The following is a 24,535-nucleotide window of genomic DNA, read 5'->3' as shown; positions in this document are numbered from 1 at the left end:
CCAACCTTTGTGTCGTCAGCAAACTTGCTGACCCATCCTTCAATCCCCTCATCCAAGTCATTAATAAAAATTACAAACAGTAGAGGCCCAAGGACAGAGCCCTGTGGTACACCACTCACCACTGACTTCCAGGCAGAATATTTTCCTTCTTCTACCGCTCACTGTCTTCTGTTGGCCAGCCAATTCTGTATCCAGACAGCTAAGTTCCCTTGTATCCCATTCCTCCTGACTTCTGAATGAGCCTACCATGGGGAACCTTATCAAATGCCTTACTGAAGTCCATATACACCACTTCCACAGCTCGACCCTCATCAACGTTTCTAGTCACATCCTCAAAGACTTGCATGGATCTTTTGGGTTAAAAGACCTGTTTCTGTGTTAAAATGCTATGTAGCCATAATTTGTAGAAAGAATGTTAAGGCAGATGGTGGGACTGAACCATGAGACGAGAGCAGGAAAAATGTGCTTAGGGTGTTTGTTCCATTTATTCCCCTAGCACAGCTGTAGTGGCCTGTAAATTCACTGTGTGTAGTGTCTGACTTGGGGAAAATAGAAAGCACATTAGAAATGTTTGTGTCACAGCTATTAGACCAACTGCGGACTTCAAATTCATCCTTGCAGGTTCTGTAGAGAGATTCCAAGTCGTGCCAATTAGACAAATCTGTCAGTCAGTGTTATAAAAACCCCTGTGTTGTTGGTGTTGTGCTTATAATGCATTCGATATGTATTCAAAAACATGTTAGAGGTAACTTGCAACAGTCAGTAATCTATGTATCAGGGTATATTCCCCATTTAGAATCTTTAAATCCATCACTGGTCATAGTCTTCAGAATCTGAGAAATAACCTGAGAGCTGCATGCAAGCAAGATTAGATAGTGAGAGAAATGTTCCAGTCATGGTTGGAAACCCATTCTTGAACAAGCAAAGGTGGATGACAAGCAAGAAAAATAACATGAAGAAGTTAATGGGGGAGTGTAAGGGCAATGAGAGTTCATTAATAAAAGGGCGTTTGAGAATCAAGACAGGAGGTGCAGCAGAGTGATGTGTTGAGTTGGGGACAAGGACGGTGACGTGGGGTGATCTAAGTATTAAGGAGGTACGTGGACAGCATCAGACAGCATGATCGGATTTTGGGGGGCCAGAGGAGCTGATTGGCAGTGACCATGTCAATGGCCATCTTGGGAAGTGTGGAGGAGTAGTGTAAACATTATTAAGTTGCAATGTCAAGTCGAGAGGTTCAAGGAGGACAGTTGGAGGCCAAGTTTAATGTAGTGGGTGTGCACAGAGGGATTTGTGTGGAAACGGACTGTCAGAATAGGACAAGGGACAAGGGGAGACAGTGGTCTAGATGAATGTGAGGTGTTGCTTTTTGGTAGCACCAACCATGGCAGACTTAAAATGTGAAAGAACTGCAGCTGCTGTAAATCAGAAATAAAAACAGAAACTACTGAAAAGTTCAGCAGGTGTGGCAGCATCTGTGGAGAGAAATTAGAGCTAACGTTTTGGGTTGAGTGACCCTTCCTCAGAACAGGAGTAGGGCAGGATTTATACAATTAATGGTAGGGCCCCGGGGAGTATTGCTGGACAAAGAGACATGGTGTGCAGGTGCATAGTTCCGTAAAAGTGGAGTTGCAGGTAGACAGTGTGGTGAAGAAGGCGTTTGGCATGCTCACCTTCATTGATCAGGACATTGAGTCTAGGAGTTGGGATGTCATGTTGTAGCTATATGGTACATTGGTACCAATCTGGTTTCCCTGCGACAGGAAAGATGTTAAGCATGAGAGGATGCAGAAAAGATTGATAAGGATATTGCCAGGACTGGAGGGTTAGAGTTATGGGGAGATGCTGAATAGGGTGGGATATTTTTCCCTGGAGCGTCAAAGGCTGAGAGGTGACCTTACAGAGACTTATAAAATCATGAGGGGCATGGATAGGGTGAATAGCCAAGGTTTGTTTCCTAGGTTGGGGGAATCCAGAACTAGAGAGCATAGGTTTAAGGTGAGAGGGGAAAGATTTAAAAGGAACTGCAGGACAACTTTTTTCACACAGACGGTGATGGATGTATGGAATGAGCTGCCAGAGGAAGTGGTGGAGGTGGGCACAATTACAACATTGAAAAGGCAAAGAGTTGGTATATGAATATGAAGGGTTTAGAGGGATATGGGCCAAATGCAAATGGGACTAGCTCAGAGTGAGATATTTGCTTGGCACGGATATATTGGACTTGAATGGTCTGTTTCTGTGCTGTATGATGCTAAGTGTCATACCTGAAACAATGAGGGGCACAAATAACAAAGAAAATTTACAGCCCAGGAACAGGTCCTTCGGCCCTCCATGCCTGAGCTGATCCAAATGTATTGTCCAAACCTGTCGGTCAATTCCTAAGCATCTGTGTGTCCCTCTGCTCCCCACCTACTCATGCATTTATTCAGACACATCTTAAATGAATCTACCGTGCCTGCCTCTACCACCTTTGTTGGCAACGCGTTCCAAACACCCATCACCCTCTGTGTGAAGTACTTGCCGCGTGTATTCCCCTTAAACTTTCCACCTCTCACCTTGAATGTGTGACCCCTCGTTATTGAATCCTTCACCATGGGAGAAAGCTTGTCTCTATCCACCCTGTCTATACCCTTCATGATTTTATAAACCTCAATCAGGTCCCCTCTCAATCTCCTTTTTTCTAATGAAAATAAACCTAACCTACTCAACGTCTCTTCATAGCTAGCACCTTCCATACCAGGCAACATCCTCGTAATCCTTCTCTGCACCCTCTCCAAAGCATCCACATCCTTTTGGTAATGTGACCAGAACTGTACACAGTATTCTAAATGCGGCCGAACCAATGTCTTGTACAATGTTAACATGACTTGCCAGCTCTGATACTCAATATCCCATCCAATGAAGGCAAGCATACTATATGCTGCCTTGATCACACTACCCAACTGTGCAGCAACCTTCAGGGTACAATGGACCTGCACTCCCAGATCTCTCTGCCCATCAACTTTTCCCAAGGCTGTTCCATTCATTGTACAATTTGCTCTAGAATTACACTTGCCTAAATGCATCATCTCACATTTGTCTGGATTGAAATCCATCTGCCACTTTTCTGCCCAACTCTACAGTCTATCTATATCCTCCTGTATTTTCTGACAGGCCCTTATGGTTTCTGCTACTCCACCAATCTTCATGTCATCTGCAAACTTGCTGATCATACCAACAGTGCCCTCTCCCAAATCATTTATGTATATTACAAACAACAGTGGCCCCAATACTGACCCCTGTGGAACACCACTGGTCACCTTTCTCCATTTCGAGAAACTCCCTTCAACTACTACTCCCTGTCTCCTGCTGCTCAACCAGTTCTTTATCCACCTAGCAAGAACACCCTGCACACCATGTGACTTCACTTTCTCTATTAGTTTACCATGAGAAACCTTATCAAATGCCTTACTAAAGTCCACGTATGTGACATCAACAGCCCTTCCTTCATCTAACAACTTGGTCACTTCCTTGAAGAGCTCTATTAAGTTGGTAAGGCACGATCTCCCCCGCACAAAACCATGTTGCCTATCACTGATAAGCCCATTCTTTTCTAAATATAAATAGATCCTATCCCTCAGTACCTTCTCCAGCAGTTTTCCCACCACTGACGTCAGGCTCACTGGTCTGTAGTTACCCGGAATATCCCTACTACCCTCCTTGTACAGGGGACAACATGAGCAACCCTCCAGTCCTCTGGCACCTCACCTGTACTTAAGGATGTCACAAAGATATCTGTGCATTATATTGTTTGTGTCACTCTTCCTGTCTGGATGTAAACCATCAGTTGGTGTTTTTGTCATGATGTGAGGGGACTGTGAGTCAATCTCAAATCAGCACCAAATCAAGCTGGATGCTCCATTACAATGTTATAGAAGTGGTTGATTGTCAATGTTTTTGAACCATCTGTTGTGTCCATAGAGTTGGACTGACTTTAAATGTTCTGTGGCACAATTTGTAGAAGAGCAGTTGTCTTCCAGTATCATATGAACAGTCTCTCTCATTTTCCTCACTCCAACAGTGTACAACTGGCAACTCTGACCTACCCTACCATAGCCAATAGACCCCAGTAGTTGATATTGCCGTGTACACCATGCCCCAACCCCCAACTATTCTGAACCACCACAACTGTCAGCATTCTCCCATTTCGTTGCCACCCTTCTCCCAGCCAACATTCCATATGTGGCCCTGCAGTTACTTTTGGTCTGAGAAAAGCTGGGTGTATTGTAGCTGTTCAGGTGAAGCTGTGCGCAACTGATTTTTGCTTTCATGATAGCTGATCAATTCCACTGTACTCCCTGGTTTGAAGATCTTTGTGATGTTAGAATGATGTGATATGGTGCTGAATCAACACAAATCTTGATTTCATTCCTTAGTGGGGAAGACGTCACTACACCAAGGAAGCAAAGGTCTTGCAGGATCGTTGCTCCAGGTCTCTGCCAATCAGAAAAACAAGCTCAGTGACCCTGCAAGTGGCTCTTTTAGGTAGGAGGCTGATTTTTCGTTTAAAACCCAAAGCTGGGAGGGAAGTGTTACAGTTGCACACAAGAGGGCAGCATCCAGTGAACTTGCTCAACAAATGTTCAATCAGAACAAGTTCATGCAAGGTATAAACTAATCTGAAGAAGCTTCCTTGATATATTAATGTACTCAATTGGGGAAATGTGCTTCAGGCGTTGACTGATATATCAATAAATCTTTAAGTTTGGTAATTAATCTGTCACAAGGGTAGCTTCTTTCACTGGATTTTTTAAAGCTTCTCTCTTTAATTGCTGTTTCAGTTTTTGATATATTTTTACATTGAAGATGAATGGCAGTGAATGTGCCACTGTAGATTTTTTAATAATTGGAAAGTTTATTTTCTTGAATTAAGAAATTAAAACAATGGTAACCTGCTGCAGTTGCACTGTTTCTGACAAAGAAACACAGCCTGGACATAATTTGCATTTGAACCTTTAACCTCTCCTACAGCCAAAACAGTGTCTGAGAGTTGGGCCTGAAGGCAACGAGCCAGTAACCTGTATTAATCCTCTGTATGCTGACTGGTCCTGGCCGTACACAGCATGTGTGCAGAATTTGTTAGTGGCTCCAAGGCAAATTGACTGCTGCAGCAGTGGCGAAATTCAACAAAAAAAACCAAAGCTATTAATGTTTTTGTTATTAAGTTGTCCTTAATGTTATATTGCTGTAAAGGTATTGGTAATTTTTTTCTCCCCCAGTTCCTGGCAGCTACAGTTTGCTCTGTTATGTTGCATTAACGCAGGGGTAGTGGGGAGAAAGAAAGGACTCCATGCTTGGGGAGGCATTAAACTCAGAGGGGTAGAAAGTGGGGTTGTGTCTGTGTTCATTTTACTTCTCTGCAACAGAGATGATTTTTTCAGGGAGATTTTTGAGAGCAGTTACCATGTAATTGGCAAAGTGCTTGTTATCAGAAAGACAATCTTCCATTCTGCTCCTCCTTTCTGCCCATCACCCTATGTTGCTAGACGAGTTGCAACAAATCCCACAATTACTTGTCAGCTGGTTTTGAGACGACAGACCTAACGAAGAGGTAAGGTGATAAAGGAGACAACCAAGCTACCTTTCCACTGTCCTCCTCTAACAGTCCCAGGAGGGAGATGATAAAGAGTAAAGCTTGTTCTATATATAGGAACAAATTACTGCAGATGCTGAAATCTACTGAAAGCAACAAATGCCGGAGATCACAGCAGGTCAGATAGCATCCATGAAGAGGGAGAAAGCAAACGTTTTGAGTCTAGACGATTCTTTATCAGTAAAGTGTGGAGAGGATAGCATTTATGCAACAGTATGGGAGTGGGGGCAGGAGCTAGAGGTAGTGGATGTCGGGTGCCAGTGGAGAAAAGATGTTGATAGTTCAAATTAAGTGATCAGAATGTGAGAATGGTAGAACAATGGTGTGTCTCCTGCCAGACTTGTAAGGACTAAGTGGGATGGGGGGAATGGAGGACATGGTAACAAACTGAAAGAAAAGGAAGAAATGTTCACAATGTAAAGGTGTTGAACTCAATATTAAGAACAGAAACTTAGAGTTATGGTGGAAGATTGGCTTTCTGATAACAAACAGTTTGCCAATTGCATGGTGAAGTGCCAAGTTTGAAGCAGGACCCCAACCCTTCCATAGCTGGTAATTTTAACACCGCATTCTGCTCACATGTCCACATGTCTAACCTCCGTCTGCTGCAGTGTTCAAGTGAAACACATTGCAAACTGGAGAAACAAAGCCCATCTTCAGACGAGGCATTCTACAGCCTTCTGGACTTAAATTGAGTTCAACGCATTTAAATTGTGAACATTTCTTCATTTTTAGTTTATCATGTCTGCCTTGCATTTTCAGGTCAAGCAGAAGACATGCTATTGTTCTGCCATTCTCATATTCCAATCACTTAATCTGAAGTATCAACATCTGTTCTTCGCTGGCACCCTACACTACCTCACCTCCCCCTTCCCAAACTATAGCATAAATACTGTCCCCTCCACACTTCAGTTCTGATGAAGAGTCATCTAGACTTAGTGTTAGCTTGCGCTCTCTCTCCATGGATGCCGTCTGACCTGCTGGGATCTTCAACATTTCAGTAGAGCTCTTTCTAAACTCCCCATCAAGCTCTCCCTCACTGGGCAAAGCACATGTTGACGACAGAGTGGCACTTTGCGCTAACTACTTTGTGTAGACCCTCATGATTCTGGATGGAAGGCTCATTTTCAGCTCAGAGAGCAAACCTACATCCAGAACCTCAACCTGAGCTACAAATTTTCTCAAAACTCGCTAGACCCTCATAATTTTGATCATCTATACCAAATCTCCCCTTAACCGTCTCTAAGGAGCACAGCTTCACCAGTCTGTCTCTATAGCCAAAGTCTGAAGACTTCAACATGAATCTTTTAAGTGCATTGGAGAATTGGGCACTATCATTGAGACTGAATGTTTTTATTGCATTAACCTCAAAGTCTTTTCTTCGTACTTTTTCTCTATCTGTAAAGGCCAAGATTGTGTGTGGCTTTTAAAAACCACTTTCCCACCCTTGCCTGCCACATTCCTTGATTTATGCACATGTATTTACTCCTCATCCTCTTTTAAATTTAAGCCTTTACATTATTTCAGTCTTTGATCCAAATACATCACTTCTCTCTTCTCTACATTACATTTGGTTGGCCTCACGTCCATGCATTGCTGTCTTTAAGTCCCCGTTCTCACGGTTGGCTATAATTCCAAGTTTTGGCACATGAAAATTTTTAAATTGTGCCCTGAATCTTGGCCATTAATACATATCATGCAAAGCAACTCTTAGTATCTGCCAAAGCTTTTGTGTTTGTCAATTTTTGGTAAAATAATATTCCTTTGAAATGACTTGGGATGTCTTATCTTTTTAAAGGTGCTGTATAACAGCTAGTTCTTAACATCATTATATAAAAAACTCCAGGCTTCCACTTCTCAACTATTCTGCCAGTCAGTGGCTGCCGTTTAAAAGTATCTCATCAAATATATTATGCTTCAGGTAACCTTGAGGATCAGTTTGGATGGAAAGTAGGCTTTATTTCATTCACTTCAGAATAGTGATATGTGGCTTAAAATGCACTCGAGGTGTGACCCAGATTTGAAAGGCCAAAATTTATTACTGCAGGATATTTTCACAGCCCAAGTGTACTTTTCTTGATGCGACCTGCTTGAAAGAGGTGAGGTTTGATAGATTTTAATATCGATAATTTAAGGGAATAGGAATAGAAGGATGCTGCTTCATCCTCTGAACCTCTTTGCCTTTCCATAAGATAATAGCCAATCTGTGATATACTCCATATATTCTTTCCCATATTGCTCCATGCCTACAAATAACAAATATCTAATGGTCACAGATTCAAATTTAATAATTGATCTGGCGTCTGTTGGTGTTTGTGAAAGAAATTTCCAAATTACTTTGACCCTTTTGTAGAAGTGTTTCCTAATTATATGCCTCAAAGATCTGGTTCTAATTTTTAAACAATTCTTCAGCTCCTAGATCAGTAGAAATATATTTTGTCTTTCTCTAGTTTACATTTTACCCTTCGACCAAATCTCCTCTTGTAATTCCAGGGATATGATCTTCATTATCACATCGTCTGACAATTTAACCCTTGGATTTCAGGTATCATTCTGGTAACCCTGTGCTGTACTTTCCCCACAGCCACTATATACTTCCCTAGTAATGCTCATAATTCTCCAAGTGTTCTGTAACCAGGGGCTTTGTAAAACTCCAGTACGTGTTTTTAATGCCTTGCATTCTAGCCCTCGAGATGTAAAGCACAGTATTCCATTTGTCTTTTTAGTTTTTTTTTAGATTACGTTACAGTGTGGAAACAGGCCCTTTGGCCCAACAGGTCCACACCGACCCGCCGAAGTGCAACCCACCCATACCCCTACATTTACCCCTTACCTGACACTAGGGTCAATTTAGCCTGGCCAATTCACTGAACCTGCACATTTTTTGGAATGTGGGAGGAAACCGGAGCACCCGGAGGAAACGCACGCAGACACGGGGAGAAAGTGCAAACTCCACACAGTCAGCCGCCTGAGGTGGGAATTGAACCCGGGTCTCTGGCGCTGTGAGGCAGCAGTGCTAACCACTGTGCCACCGTGCCGCCCTATCCATGATATTTGATGGTCTTTTTGGACTTCCTCTGTTACCCGCTTAGGAGCAAACCCAGAAGGCTGACTCCAACTCCTGCTCTGATGTTGCCCTGTTCTGAAATAATTGGATCCAAAATGGTTGACCTTACGTTTTCCCATCCATAGAAGTTGTTTGCCACAATTTTGGCCTTGGACTAAAACTGTCAATATCTCTGTAAATTTTCACAATGCATCTTTGGCAAATTTGGACATGTGTATTGCCATCCCTTCATAGAGTCATAGAGATGTACATCATGGAAACAGACCCTTCGGTCCAACCCGTCCATGCTGACCAGATATCCCAACCCAATCTCGTCCCATCTGCCAGCACCCGGCCCATATCCCTCCAAACCCTTCCTATTCATAAAGCTATCCAAATGCCTCTTAAATGTTGCAATTGTACCAGCTTCCACCACATCCTCTGGCAGCTCATTCCAGACACGTACCACCCTCTGCGTGAAAAAGTTGCCCCTTAGGTCTCTTTTATATCTTTCCCCTCTCATCCAAAACCTATGCCCTCTAGTTCTGGACTCCCCGACCCCAGGGAAAAGACTTGGCCTATTTACCCTATCCATGCCCCTCATAATTTTGAAAACATCTATAAGGTCACCCCTCAGCCTCCGACGCTCCAGGGAAAACAGCCCCAGCCTGTTCAGCCTCTCCCTATAGCTCAGATCCTCCAACCCTGGCAACATCCTTATAAATCTTATCTGAACACTTTCAAGTTTCACAATATCTTTCCGATAGGAAGGAGACCAGAATTGCACGCAATATTCCAACAGTGGCCTGACCAATATCCTGTACAGCCGCAACATGATTTCCCAACTCCTGTACTCAATACTCTGACCAATAAAGGAAAGCATACCAAACACCTTCACTATCCTATCTACCTGCGACTCCACTTTCAAGGAGCTATGAACCTGCACTCCAAGGTCTCTTTGTTCAGCAACACTCCTTCGCACCTTACCATTAAGTGTATAAGTCCTGCTAAGATTTGCTTTCCCAAAATGCAGCACCTTGCATTTATCTGAATTAATCTCCAACTGGCACTTCTCAGCCCATTGGCCCATCTGGTCAAGATCCTGTTGTAATCTGAGGTGATCCTCTTCGCTGTCCACTATACCTCCAATTTTGGTGTCGTCTGCAAACTTACTAACTGTACCTCTTATGCTCGCATCCAAATCATTTATGTAAATGACAAAAAGTAGAGGGCCCAGCACTGATCCTTGTGGCACTCCACTGGTCACAGGCCTCCAGTCTGAAAAACAACCCTCCACCACCACCCTCTGTCTTCTACCTTTGAGCCAGTTGTGTATCCAAATGGCTAGTTCTCCCTGTATTCCGTGAGATCTAACCTTGCTAATCAGTCTCCCATGGGGAACCTTGTCGAACGCCTTACTGAAGTCCATATAGATCACATCTACTGCTCTGCCCTCATCAATCTTCTTTGTTACTTCATCAAAAAACTCAATCAAGTTTGTGAGACATGATCTCCTGCGCACAAAGCCATGTTGACCATCCCGAATCAGTCCTTGCCTTTCCAAATACATGTGCATCTTGTCCCTCAGGAATCCCTCCAACAACTTGCCCACCACCGAGGTCGGGGCTCACCGGTCTATAGTTCCCTGGCTTGTCTTTACCGCCCTTCTTATACAGTGGCACCACGTTTGCCAACCTCCAGTCTTCCGGCACCTTACCTGTGACTTATTGAATGACTGAATAATTGAGCCTCAATTCAGAGGGGGGGGTGTTCACTGAGTATACTCAACGAAGCGATTGTTAAGTGTTTAGATATTAAAGGCGTCGAGGGCGAGGGAGAGATAGTAGGAATATGACATTAAAGCAATTAGCTGTGATCATTTTGAACGGCAGAGCAAGCTCGAAGGTTGGAAAGGCGTATGTAGTGATTGTAGCAAGGTTAGCCAAGGGAACCTCATAGAATGAAATCCCTGATTGGTTAGTTGTGGCTATGTTTGCTAAGCTGGGAAGTTGATTTGCTGTTGCTTCGTTCCCTGTCTAGGTGATACCTTCAGTGCTTTGGAACCTCCTGTGAATCACTGTTGTACTGTCTCTTCTGGAATTTGTTTGATCCCATTCCTGCTGCGTCCAGTTGCCGGTTCCAGTTGTTCTTTGTAGTGGCCAATATATTGCGTCGAGGTCAATGTACTTGTTGATTGAGTCTGTGCCTGAGTGCCATGCTTCTAGAAATTCTCTGGCTATCCAATGTTTAGCTTTTCCTACGATCGTTGTGTTGTTCCAGTTGAATATGTGGTCCTAATCATCTGTTTGTGTGGCTACTAGAGACAGCTGGTCATGGCTTTTAGTGGCTAGTTGGTGTTCGTGGATGTGGCTTGCTAGTTGTCTGCCTGTTTGCCCTATAGAGTACTTTTCTCCCTAACAGAAATATACTGTCTCTGGACTCTTGTTGTCTAATTTCTGAAGGCTTCCCATTTTTCAGCCATCCCTTTACCTATGAACATCTGCCCCCAAACAGCTTTTGAAAGTTCTTGCCTAATACCATCAGAATTGGCTTTTTTTCAAATTAGAACTTCATCTTTTCGATCTGGTCTATGTTTTTCCATCACTATTTTAAAGCTAATAGAATTATGATCTCTGTCCCCAAAGTGCTCCCCCACTGACACCTCAGTCACCTGCCCTGACTTAATCCCCAAGAGTTCCTTTATTGGTCAGAGTATTGAGTACAGGAATTGGGAGGTCATTTTGTGGCTGTACAGGACATTGGTTTGGCCACTGTTGGACTTTTGCGTGCAATTCTGGTCTCCTTCCTATCGGAAAGATGTTGTGAAACTTGAAAGGGTTCAGATAAGATTTACAAGGATGTTGCCAGGGTTGGAGGATTTGAGCTACAGGGAGAGGCTGAACAGGCTGGGGCTGTTTTCCCTGAAACGTCGGAGGCTGAGGGGTGACCTTATAGATGTTTTCAAAATTATGAGGGGCATGGATAGGGTAAATAGGCCAAGTCTTTTCCCTGGGGTCGGGGAGTCCAGAACTAGAGGGCATAGGTTTAGGGTGAGAGGGGAAAGATATAAAAGAGACCTAAGGGGCAACTTTTTCACGCAGAGGGTGGTACGTGTATGGAATGAGCTGCCAGAGGATGTGGTGGAGGCTGGTACAATTGCAACATTTAAAAGGCATTTGGATGGGTATATGAATAGGAAGGGTTTGGAGGGATATGGGACGGGTGCTGGCAGGTGGGACGAGATTGGGTTGGGATATCTGGTCGGCATGGACGGGTTGGACTGAAGGGTCTGTTTCCATGCTATACATCTCTATGACTCTAAGTTTTGCGCCTCTTCTAGTAGGTATGTCCACATACTGAATCAGAAAATTTTGTTGTACACACTTAACAAATTCCTCTCCATCTAAACCCTTAACACTCTGGCAGTTCCAGTTTCTGTGGAAAGTTAAAAGCCCCTATCATAACCACCCTATTACTCTTCTGCTCCATGGATGCTACCTGACATGCTGTGCTTTTCCAACACCGCACTCCCGACTCTGATCTCCAGTATCTGTAGTCCTCACTTTCTCCTCATCCTGAATCTCTGGTTGGGTTGTTAATCTGAACCAATCAGGAGGCCCTGACTGACAGGTAAGCACAGGAGTGTCAGAGACTCTGTTCACTCTGAGATCTGGCTCTGAGGGAGCTTGAAACAGTGTCATGGACTCTTCATGTGTTAATAAATGGAAACTCGGTGACAGAATACTGTCCTTTCTGGAGGTATTTCAGCTTACACCTATGCTTCTAAGGCTATGGTGTGAAAGGAGGCTGTTTGACCACATGTTTTCTCTTGCTCTCCGAATGAACGCAATGGCTTAGTGCTGTTCTCCTGCCTTTTCTGGAATTTTAAAAATGTTCTGGGATTTACACATGAAGGAACCAAAGCTAACATAATCATTTGAAAAGATGAAAGACTCAAGCTAAATTTGAATAATATTACGTTCCATGACACTGCAATCTTGTTGCTTTAAATTCTGTGTCGTACGATTATAGACAATAGACAATAGGTGCGGAGTAGGCCATTCTGCCCCTCGAGCTAGCACCACCATTCAATATGATCATGGCTGATCATCCTTAATCAATATCCTGTTCCTGCCTTATCTCCATAACCCTTGATTCCACTATCCTTGAGAGCTCTATCCAACTCTCTCTTAAATGAATCCAGAGACTGGGCCTCCACTGCTCTCTGGGGCAGAGCATTCCACACAGCCACCACACTCTGGGTGAAGAAATTTCTCCTCATCTCTGTCCTAAATGGTCTACTCCGTATTTTTAAGCTGTGTCCTCTGGTTCGGCACTCACCCATCAGCGGAAACATGTTTCCTGCCTCCAGAGTGTCCAATCCTTTAATAATCTTATATGTCTCAATCAGATCCCCTCTCAGTCTTCTAAACTCAAGTGTATACAAGCCCAGTCGCTCCAGTCTTTCAGCGTAAGGTCGTCCTGCCATTCCAGGAATTGACCTCGTGAACCTATGCTGCACTCCCTCAATAGCCAGAATGTCTTTCCTCAAATTTGGAGACCAGAACTGCACACAGTACTCCAGGTGTGGTCTCACCAGGGCCCTGTACAGCTGCAAAAGAACCTCTTTGCTTCTATACTCAATCCCTCTTGTTATGAAGGCCAGCATGCTATTAGCCTTCTTCACTACCTACTGTACCTGCATGCTTACCTTCATTGACTGGTGTACGAGAACACCCAGATCTCTTTGGACTGCCTCTTTACCTAAATTGATTCCATTTAGGTAGTAATCTGCCTTCCTGTTCTTGCCACCAAAGTGGATAACCATACATTTATCCACATTAAACTGCATCTGCCATGCATCTGACCACTCACCTAACCTGTCCAGGTCACCCTGCAATCTCCTAACATCCTCCTCACATTTCACCCTGCCACCCAGGTTAGTATCATCAGCAAATTTGCTAATGTTATTGCTAATACCACCTTCTATATCATTAATATATATTGTAAAAAGCTGTGGTCCCAGCACTGATCCCTGCGGTACCCCACTGGTCACTGCCTGCCATTCCGAAATGGAGCCGTTTATCACTACTCTTTGTTTCCTGTCAGCCAACCAACTTTCAATCTATGTTAGTACTTTGCCCCCATTCTGCTCCACAACCACCTGATGAAGAAGCAACACTTTGAAAGCTAGTGCTTCCAATTAAACCTGTTGCACTATAACCTGGTGTTGTGTAATTTTTAACTTTGTACACCCCAGTCCAACACTGGCATCTCCATTAGGAAAAATGAGTGGAAGTGATGTAAGGCCATGGCACGTAGTCATACTCGCAGACACCGGGAGAATGCTTCCGTAGACTGACTGCATTGAGTGCTTGTTCCAGCATGCTTGAATTTGCCGTTTTCTGGATCTTGTATCACAGCATGTTGCTTGGTCTCATGCCTGATTTGAGAGAAAGATTAGAATGGGGCAATATTCTCTAAAGTTTAGGGAAGTGAGAGGTTATTACTGTGAAATGTCTAAAATTCTCCGGAATTGACAAGTTAGATTTCGGGAGTTCTTCTTGCTTCTTGTGTCTAGGCGGCACGGTGGCACAGTGGTTAGCACTGCTGTCTCACAGCACCAGAGACCCGGGTTCAATTCTGCCTCAAATGACTCTCTGTGTGGAGTTTGCACATTCTCCCCATGTCTGCGTGGGTTTCCTCCGGGTGCTCTGGTTTCCTCCCACAATCCAAAAAATGTGCTGTTTCGGTGAATTAGCCATGCTAAATTGCCCGTAGTGTTAGGTGAAGGGGCAAATGTGTGGGAATGGGTCTGGGTGGGTTGCTCCTCGGGGGGGGTTGGTATGGACTTGTTGGGTTGAAGGGCTTGTTTCCACACTGTAAGTAATCTAATCTAAGTAATCTAATCTAATTTGCGATCACTATCAATACTTACTTTGTGCTTAGTACTGCTGCCTCACAGTGCCAGAGATCTGAGTTCGATTCCAGCCTTGGGTGACTGTCTGTGGAGTTTGCACATGCTCCTGACTGTCCCAGTTCCACCGGATGATCCGGTGTCCTCCCACAGTCAAAAATGTGCATGCTAAATGTGAGGTGGAGGAGATGTGTCTGGGTGGATCTTCAGACCGTTGGTGCAGACTCGATGGGCCAAATGGCCTTTTTCTGCATTTTAGAGATTTTATGATCTTCCCTTTCAGATTGTCCAGCATACTCGCACCTTAAAGGAATGTTGCTTATATGTGACCCACCCCAAATTGCTGTGCAGCTGCAGGAGGAGTTTTGGGCATTGTCTCAAAATAAGTCACTTTGAAATGGAATAAGAACTTTCTGCACTGAGTTGTGAATCTTTGCAATTCTGTATTCCAGAGGGCTTTGGATGTTCAGTCAGTGAAGATATTCAAGGCTGAAATTAATAGATTTTTGACCACTGAGAAATCGAGGGGTAGGGTAAATTTTGGGTGAGAGGAAGCTCTGCAATGTGAGGGGTCATGTGACCTTTGTCTGGTTCTTATTTCATATGTCTCAGTGCTATTCTAATAAACTGAGTGATGGAAAGTCAGAGGTTCTATGTTTGGTTTCATGGTTTTCTCCATTGTTGCAGAGACGATGATGACATCAATGATGTTACCTCAATGGCTGGAGTTAATCTGAGTGAGGAGAGTGCCAATATTCTGGCAACCAACTCCAATTTAGTAGGAACGCACATTCGCTCCTGTAAAGATGAAACCTTTTTGCCTTGCGGTGCTCTGCACAGGCGTGTCCTAGAAACAGGTAAGGCAGCCACTCTCTTAATTAGGTTTGAGCTAAATTAGATTAATGTTTATATCCAACCGCCCCAAAGTTACACCTCAAAAGAAATTGAGATGTTTCGTCCTTCTGTCAGGTTAAGGTCAACATCACAAAACTGTCTGGCAAGAGTCATCCTTTTGTCTTGATTGATCTCGAGATAAATAGTCTCCCTCTTTGCTTTTGTTGATAATGTAGAACTAGCTGCATTTCAAGTAAATAAATCACTTGGTTTCAGTGAGATACATCCATGGATATTGTGGGAAGTACACGTGGAAATTATGTTGGCACTGAATATAATATTCCAATTCTCCTCAGATATATGCTTGGTACCAGAGGCTGGAAAATTGCTGATCTTACATCTGTATTGAAAAAGAGTCTAAGGATAAACTCAGCAAGTACAGAGTATGACTTCAGCCTTGTTTTGAGAAAGTTTTCAGAAACAATAATCTAGGACCCCATTAATAAACAAGGGTGGCTCAGCAGCCCCACCACTGACCGAACTGGTCGAGTCCTAAAGGACATAGTTGCTGGATTGGATCTGTAGCAGGTGCTGAGGGAACAACATACTGGACCTCATCCTTACCAATGTGCTGGGTACAGATGCATCTCTCCATGACCGTATTGTTAAGAGTGACCACTGCACAGTCCTTGTAGAGATGAGTCTTGCCTTCACATTAAGAATACTTTACATTTTTGCAAGGTTTGTGAAGGTTTGTAGCTCATGTTGAGGTTTAGGGTGTAGGTTTGCTCGCTGAGCTGTAGGTACTTTGCATTGTTTTACGTGGTATTGTCACTGTGCTAAAGGAATAGACTTTGGACAGGTCTCGACACTGGGTACTCATGAGGCACTGTAGGTCATCAGCAATAGAATCATACTCCAATGCAACCTGCAACCTTGTGGCCCAGCAAATATCCCCACTATGCCATTACCATCAAACCAGGGGATCAACCCTAGTTCAATGCAGGAGGACATGAAAGGGCATACCTGAAGATGAGGTGTCAACCTGGTGAAGCTACACAACAAGATTACTTGTGTACCATATCAAATAAGTATCATGTGGTAGAGTTAAGTGACTCCACAACTAATGGAACAGATCGGCTGTGCAGTCCTGCCACATCCAGTCATGAATGGTGGTGGATAATTGAACAACTGACTGATGGAGGTGGCTTCCCAAGTTTCCCCATCTTCAATGATGGAAGAGCCCAGCACAGCAATGCAACAGATAAAGCTGAAAAATGCAGAGCAATCTTCCACCAGAGGTGCTAAGTGGATGATTCGTCTCTGTCTCCTCCAGTTGTCCCCAGCATTACAGATGTCAGTCTTCAGCCGATTTGATTTAGTCCACATGATACCTAGAAATGGCTAGAAGTGCTGGATACTGAAAAGGTTATGAGCCCTGACAACATTTTGGCAATAATACTGAAGACTTGTGCTCCAGAATCTGATGTGCCTCGACCCAGCTGTTCCAGTACAGTTAAAACACTGGCATCTACTTGACAATGTGGAAAATTGCCCAGGTTTGTCCTGTACAAAAAAGAGCAGGACAAATCCAATCCACCCATTTACTCTCTCATCATTTTACTTTTGATCATCAGTTAATTGAAGGAAGGTGTCATCAACAATGTTCTCAAGCAGCGCCTGCCAGTGACACCCAGTTTGGGTTCCACCACTCAGCTCCTGGCCTCATTACAGCCTTGGTTCATATATGGACCCATGATTCCAATCCCAGAGTAGAGTGTGATAGCTCTTGACATCAAGGCTGCATTTGATCATCTATCATTGAGGAGCTCTAGCAAAATTTGAATTGGGGATGGGGGCAAAGTCTGTACTGGTTGGAGTCATACCTGGTTGTGGTTGTTGGTGTTCAATTACCTCTGCCTCTGGACATCATTGAGGAACTCCTGCAGAGTAGTGTCCTAGGCCCGAACATCTTCAGCTGCTTCATCAATTACCTTCTCACCATTTTATTGGTAAACATTCCCAGTTCTGACATTGAGACACCTTCAATACTGAAACAGACACCTCAGATACTGAAACCGTCCATGTCCAAATGCAGGAAGACGTGGACAAGCTTGAGCTGAAAAGTGGTAAGTGATGTTATTGCTACACAAATGCCAAACAATGACCATTTCCAACAAAAGAGAATCTACGTATCACCCCTTGACATTCAGTAGCATTACCATCACTGAATCCTGCACGATCCACATCCTGGAGTTACTATTGACCAGAAGCTGACCTGGACCAAACACATAAATACTGCAGTTACAGGAGGAAGTTGGAGCCTAGGGATCTTGCAGTGAGTAACACACCTCATAACTCCCCAAGGTCTACCCACCATCAGCAAGGCACAAGTCAGGAGTGTGATGGTGTACTCCCCATTTGCCTGGGTGGGTGCAGCTCCAACAACATTCAAGAAGCTTAACACCATCCAGGACAAGGCAGCCCGCTTGATTGGCATCACATCTCCAAACATCCACTCTCTCTACCACCATATGGACTGCAGCAGTTCAAGAATGCAGCTCACCACCAGGAAACACCAAGCCTGGGTCAATGAGAACGTCAGTGTCATTCTAAACCTCATTAACAAGGAGAAGAAAGCTCTTTGTGCTTGACAAAACAGCGTCACCAGTGAGACCAAGAGGAGAACTTATCAAACAGCAAAGGTAGAGTTACAAAGAAAAATGAAGAAAATCAAGGGTCGATGGTAGACTGAGAAAGCTAAAGGAGCTACAACAACACCCAAGGTTTCTTCAGTACAAGCAAGGCAATACATGGACTCAACATGTTTGGCCTAAAATCAGTGCGGAGCACAAGAGGCAACTAAAGATGGGAAATAAATTCTGCCTCAGCCAGCAAGGCCCACATCCCTTGAGTGAATAAGAAGTGGTCACTGGACCTGCTGAATTCACATTTACTCATGTTTAACTAACTTCCTTCTGACTTTATATTTGTCAATTCTCTCTGCTAATTAATCTAATGTCTAGACATGAACTTCAAAAAGATATTGGAATGGAGTGCAGTAGATTCATCTTGCCACAAAGCTGAAGTCCATCTGGGTATGAAGTGAGCTGTTGGTGGACAATAGTTTGCCACACTGGAAGAAGTAAGAAAGTATAGTTTCCTATTGGTTGGCAGTTTGAAAACCAAGGTCAAACACTATCTTGGAACCTGGAAACGGTGAACCGTCATGGACAATGTGAAAAGCAATTGTCTCGAATGAAGAACTGCCCTCATTGCCAGTTAACTCAGTCACTTCAAATTGATATTGTTGCCCTTCGGGAGACTTGAGCAAGCAAAGAGCAGTTGAGGGAACACCTTTTTCAGGCGAGGAAACCCACAGGATGTATTGAATTGGATTTGCTGTCAAGAACAAAATTGTCAACCAACTCTTGGAGCATCCTGTTGGCGTTCACAAAAACTCATGACTCTGCCTACCACTTGTCATAAACCAGCAAGCAACGGCTGTGAATGCCAATGCTCCAACCCTTGATGAGTCCAAAGGAGTCTTCCACAGCACCCTTGACACCATACTCACCAACATCTCTTAGGAAATTAAAATTGAGATTTCAATGTCAGAGTTGGAAAGGATGTCCAACTCTGGAAAGGAGCCATTGGACAGGAAGAAGTTGGGAATTGCAACTCCAGTGGGATTCTTCTCACCAAATGGGTGGGGCTCTAGCTGATCATCACCAATATACTCTTCCACCAAAAGGACAAATTCAGGATTTCTTGGAGGCATCCACAATCAAAGCACTGACATATGATGGACTACAACATTGAACCAAAATCAAAACAATGTCCTAATTACCAAAGCAACGACCAATGCTGAGGACTGCTGGACAGACCAGTGGCTCATTTGCTCCTCATTGTCCATAAAGTGTCATTAGAAGCAGCTGAAAAAAAGAAACCCTTCAGAAGAAAGCTCGATGTTGAATGGCTTCAAGAGAAAAGCAGAGGAACAAACCTCCAACAATGTCTTCACCAGAATCTCCAGAACTTGCTTTAATGGAATGGAGGAAATCTGGAATGAGCTGAAGATAGTCATCGTCTCGTGCTGTGAAGAAACTGTTGGCTACAAGACCAGGAAACACCAAGCCTGGGTCAATGAGAACGTCAGTGTCATTCTAAACCTCATTAACAAGGAGAAGAAAGCTCTTTGTGCTTGACAAAACAGCGTCACCAGTGAGACCAAGAGGAGAACTTATCAAACAGCCAAGGTAGAGTTACAAAGAAAAATGAAGAAAATCAAGGGTCGATGGTAGACTGAGAAAGCTAAAGGAGCTACAACAACACCCAAGGTTTCTTCAGTACAAGCAAGGCAATACATGGACTCAACATGTTTGGCCTAAAATCAGTGCGGAGCATTTTTGAGCGACTGAGAAAACATTGGTCTCCAGTGGAGAGTACACTTTAAAGAAATACTAAACCGCGATACATTTGTAGATGAGGACTTGTTTGAGGAAATCCCCTAACTCCCCATCAAAGATGACCTTGGTCTCTCACCTAGTTTGGCAGAAGTCAAAGCCACCATTAGACACATGAGAAGTGGAAAGGCAGCAGGAGTCGATGGGATTCCAGCAGAGATTTTTAAAGCTAGAGGAGCAGAGATTACCTATCATCTCCATCAACAGTTCCTGAAAATCTGGGACAAAGAAGAAATCTCTACTGATCTCAGGGATGCTGCCATCACTATTATCTTCATGAAAGGAGACAAAATGGATGTGGGAACTACTGATGGATTACCCCACACTCCATCACCAGGAAGATCATTGTCGAAATACTTGGTGCCTTCTTCCAGTCTCTGAGGAAATCCTTTCGGGAAAACCAATTTGGCTCCCAATTAAACTGTGCAACTATGGACATGATTTTCACAGTTTAGCAACTCTAAGAGAAATGTCAGGAACAACAACAGCCACTCAAAGTAGTCCACAGCTTTTGACTCAATCAATTGGGAAGATGCTATGGAAGGCCCTATCAAAAGCCAGCTGTCCAGTGAAATTCATCAACATTCCCTCTTCTCTGACAGGATGCTGTCAGTGATGGTCCTCTGGTAATGTGGCAGAATCGCTTGAGGTCGAGCAGGGATGTGTCATTGCCCCCACCCTTTTCTCATTGCCACCATTCTTCTTCTTGTCAAGAACAAGCTTCCCAGTGGTATAGGCATTGTCTATAGGATGGACAGGAATCTTCTCAACCTCAACCAGTTAACATCCAAGAAGGAAATGACACTGATCTCATTTGTGGAACTTCAGCATGCAGATGACAGTGTCATTTCTGCTGTCTCTGAAGACGTTCTTCAGGCCTTGTTCAGTGCCGTTGTGGAAGCATACCGAAGAATTGGTCTCAGCCTCAATCTCAAGAAAACTCACATCCTTCATCCTTCCCAGGTTAAGTTCCAGTGCGTCCTTCACTAAGATCAATAGAGAAATCATCCCAAAAGTCAAACGTTTTCCCCTACCTGCGAAGTTACCTGTCATCTTGGCTGAAACTGATACGGAGATGCAACATCACGTCCTTCAGACATCTAAGAGTGAGAGCCTTTGACTACTGTGACATCCGTGCCGATTCCAAAATCGTTGTGTATAAAGCAGTCATCCTTCGGACTCTCTTTTATGGGCTCCAAAATGTGGACCATGTGCAGATGTCATCTCAAGATCCTGCATTTCCAGAAGGCCTTTAACAAGGTGCCCCTCGAGATGCTGCTGAATAAGATAAGAGCACATGGTGTTAAGGGCAAGATATTGACATGGCTGAAGGATGGGCTGGCTGTCAGAAAGCAGAGAGTGGAGATAAAGTGGTTTTTTTCAGGATGGCAGTCAGCGACTAGTGGAGTTCCATTGGGGTCAGTGTTGGAACCACAGCTATTCACGTTATACAGGTGCACAATACTTTATCTGAAATGCTTGGGACAAGCTGGTTTTCGGAATTCAGAATTTTTCGAATTTCAGAATAAGTGACACTTTGGTGAAATTTAAAAAAAGATTGTACTGGAGGAGCAGACTCAGAGTAAAGTGGGCTTTAAGACAGAATTAAGGCCTGCCAGTGCTGGGCAACCCTGCCCTCCCCCCGCGGTCACCTCTGAGTGACATGCATAGAGTGGGTGTCGACTTGGGTTAACTGTTTGTACACCAAACAACCTTGTTTATGAGAAAAAGATACTTCACAAAAAACTTTCGGATTTTGGAGCTTTTCGGATTTTGGATAAAGGGTTGTCTACCTGTATATTAACAATCTGGACAAAGGAACTGAGGGCGTTGTTCCTAAGTTTTGAGATGATAGAGAGATAGCTGGAGGGACAACTAATGTTGAAGAGTTGGGGAAGCTGCAGACGGTCTTAGGCTGGGAGAGTGGGCAAAGAAGTGGGCAGATAGCATATAGTGTGAGAAGGTGAGAGGTTATGTACTTTGGTAGGAAAAGTCGAGGCTTTTCTAGGTTTTAACCTCGCTCATCAATGTTAAGTCACCTCTGTAAAGCTAGATGGTGTAGAGACTGGTAATGACATAACTGGATTAAAGCAGATTCACTAAGCAGGAATAGGTGGTACAGTAGAGCTGGGTGGCACTGTTTGGTCAATTAAAAGACCCAAAGCAGTGACATTATTTGATGAGCTTTTTTTATGAAATTTAATAATTATCACCTCACATTACTTGCCACCCTTCCTTGTCCTATCTAAAATTGAACTTTATTAACTAAATGAACAAATTTTAAAATATGCTTAAAATTATAAAATATCTAACGCTAATCTTCAAATGTTAATATATTCATAGAATCCCTACAGTATGGAAAAAAGCTCTTTGGCCCAACAAGGCCACACCTATCTGCTGAAAAGTAACCCACCCAGACACATTCCCCATCCCTATTGCTCTGCATTTACTCCTGATAAACGCACTTAATCTACACACCCCTGAGCACCATGGGCAATTTAGCATGGCCAATCTATCGAGCCTGCACATCTTTGGATTGTGGGAGGAAACCGGCGCACCTGGAGGAAACCCATGCAGACACATGGAGAATGTGCAAACTCCACACAGACAAACACCTGAGGCTGGAATCCAACCCAGGTCCCTGGCGCTGTGAGGCAACAATGCTTCCCATTGAGCCACAGTGCTGCCCTTAGTTATATACTCAAATACTAAGGAACTAATGAAGTATTAACATTTTAAAATATCCAATAATAAAATAATACCTTGTGTTCTGCTGCAGAGAAAGTCCTCTGGTCGTCACTAAAAATCTGCAGCATTTCTAGAGTGGGAGAGATTGTCAGTCTTGATACATCTTGGGTGAAGGACTCATTTTTGAAGGGCTTTTGCCCGAAACGTCGACTCTCCTGCTCCTCAGATGCTGCCTGACCCATTGTGCTTTTCCAGCACTACACTCTCGACTCATATTTTTGAATCCCCAGCTGATTGATTAACTGATTGCCTCAGTGCATTTGTCCTTAGCACCCATGATAAATTCAAAGAAAGAAAGCTCCGTTCCATTTGTTAGATGGATGGTTTCTTCCTTAAGATGTTTGTACTTTTCAATGCTTACGGTCCAGGCTTTCTCTGTTGAATTGTCCTCCTTTTCAAAATGAATCCATAAACATCATGTTACTTAATTCTAGTGTTTTTGACAAAGGAACGCAGATCAGAAATGTGTGGTCATGTCTCGTATGGAGCTTTACTCTGTTAGCTTTCCTCATTGAAAAGAGGTCTTCCATATGTCAAGGTTGTCTTGGTAGATACATTTAATTGTTTAGAGGTTAATTCGTTTAGAGGTCTTGATGTTATATGATGCCTTTATCCACGAATTTTATATTTTATCATCATTAAAATTTTTATCGTCACACCCCTGTCTTTGGAGGTTAATCCACTTCAACAGTTCCAATTCTGTCCAGCTCTTATAGTTACTATTTCTTATACCGACTACTTCCAGCTCCCTTTCGTTACCTATTCTGCCACCAGATTGCATCTTCCGATCTTCAAATGACCTAATTTCCTGAAGAACCCTCAACCTGGATAGTACCCTGATGGTCTCAACATTAATCCCTTTACAATAATGAAAGGAGGCTTGGATAACTTTGTCTGTAGAGACATTCAGGGCTTTGTATTTCTTAATAACGGCTGCCAGAATCTGCATTTCTAACTTTGGGATACCTAGACCTCCATCTTTAAAATACCATTTTATATATAGTGTGGCAAATGTAAAATCCCCTTAATGAAATCCTGTATAAAACAATCCAATTTTTGTACGATATTCTGTGATGCTTCTGTTAAAACCAGATGATAGTACATCTTCAGTGTCATAAGAGTCTTAAAATGTTCGATCTTTTGCATCAGGCATAGGGTTGCTGAATAAAGATTCCCCCTCCCACTCCGCCAAGGACATGCAGGTCCTTGGCCGCCTCCATTGCCAGACCATGGCAACACGACGCCTGGAGGAAGAGCACCTCATCTTCCGCCTCGGAACCCTCCAACCACAAGGGGTGAATGCAGATTTCTCCAACTTCCTCATTTCCCCTGTCCCCACCTTACCTCAGTCCCAACCCTCGGACTCAGCACCGCCTTCTTGACCTGCAATCATCTTCCCGACCTCTCCGCCCCCCACCCCCTCTCTGGCCTATCACCCTCACCTTAATCTCCTTCCACCTATTGCATTCCCAATGCCCCTCCCTCAAGTCCCTCCTCCCTACCTTTTATCTTAGCCTGCTTGGCACACCCTCCTCATTCCTGAGAAGGGCTTAAACCCGAAACGTCGATTCTCCTGCTCCTTGGATGCTGCCTGACCTGCTGCGCTTTTCCAGCAACAGATTTTTCACCTCCGAATTAAGATTCTTTGCCCATATCTTGAGTTTCTCCTCCCATTCTGCTCCCTCAAATGCTGCCCATGGATCTATACGGGTACCCAGGTGCCCCTGTGTCTCGCCTGGGGAAATGTATTGGATCTCTCTTTCACCCAGCAGTGCTGGCTCAGTGAGGCGACACTGGCTCAGTACTTCTGCCTCTCAGCGCTAGGGACCCAGGTTTAATTCCAACCTTGAACGACTGTCTGTGTGGAGTTTGCACATTCTCCCTGTATG

The 24,535-nt window shown here is 43.8% G+C and overlaps 1 protein-coding gene across 8 annotated transcripts in view; it reads left to right on the top strand.

Moving 5' to 3' along the window:
- Positions 1-24,535, top strand: part of LOC122558192 (transcription initiation factor TFIID subunit 4) — a 370,919-nt gene that overhangs the window by 89,406 nt on the left and 256,978 nt on the right. For all 8 annotated transcript variants that reach the window (XM_043706504.2, XM_087995688.1, XM_087995691.1 and 5 more), the window contains exons 10-11: positions 4,419-4,527; positions 15,286-15,455. In XM_043706504.2, coding sequence (XP_043562439.2) covers positions 4,419-4,527; positions 15,286-15,455 — 279 coding nt within the window. The remainder of the gene's footprint in view (positions 1-4,418; positions 4,528-15,285; positions 15,456-24,535) is intronic.

This window comes from Chiloscyllium plagiosum, unplaced genomic scaffold (assembly GCF_037043375.1).
Source record: "Chiloscyllium plagiosum isolate Xiang-an unplaced genomic scaffold, Cpla_swu_hap1 HiC_scaffold_17, whole genome shotgun sequence".
Taxonomy (NCBI): Eukaryota; Metazoa; Chordata; class Chondrichthyes; order Orectolobiformes; family Hemiscylliidae; genus Chiloscyllium; species Chiloscyllium plagiosum.
This window is presented reverse-complemented; position numbering and strand designations above follow the sequence as displayed.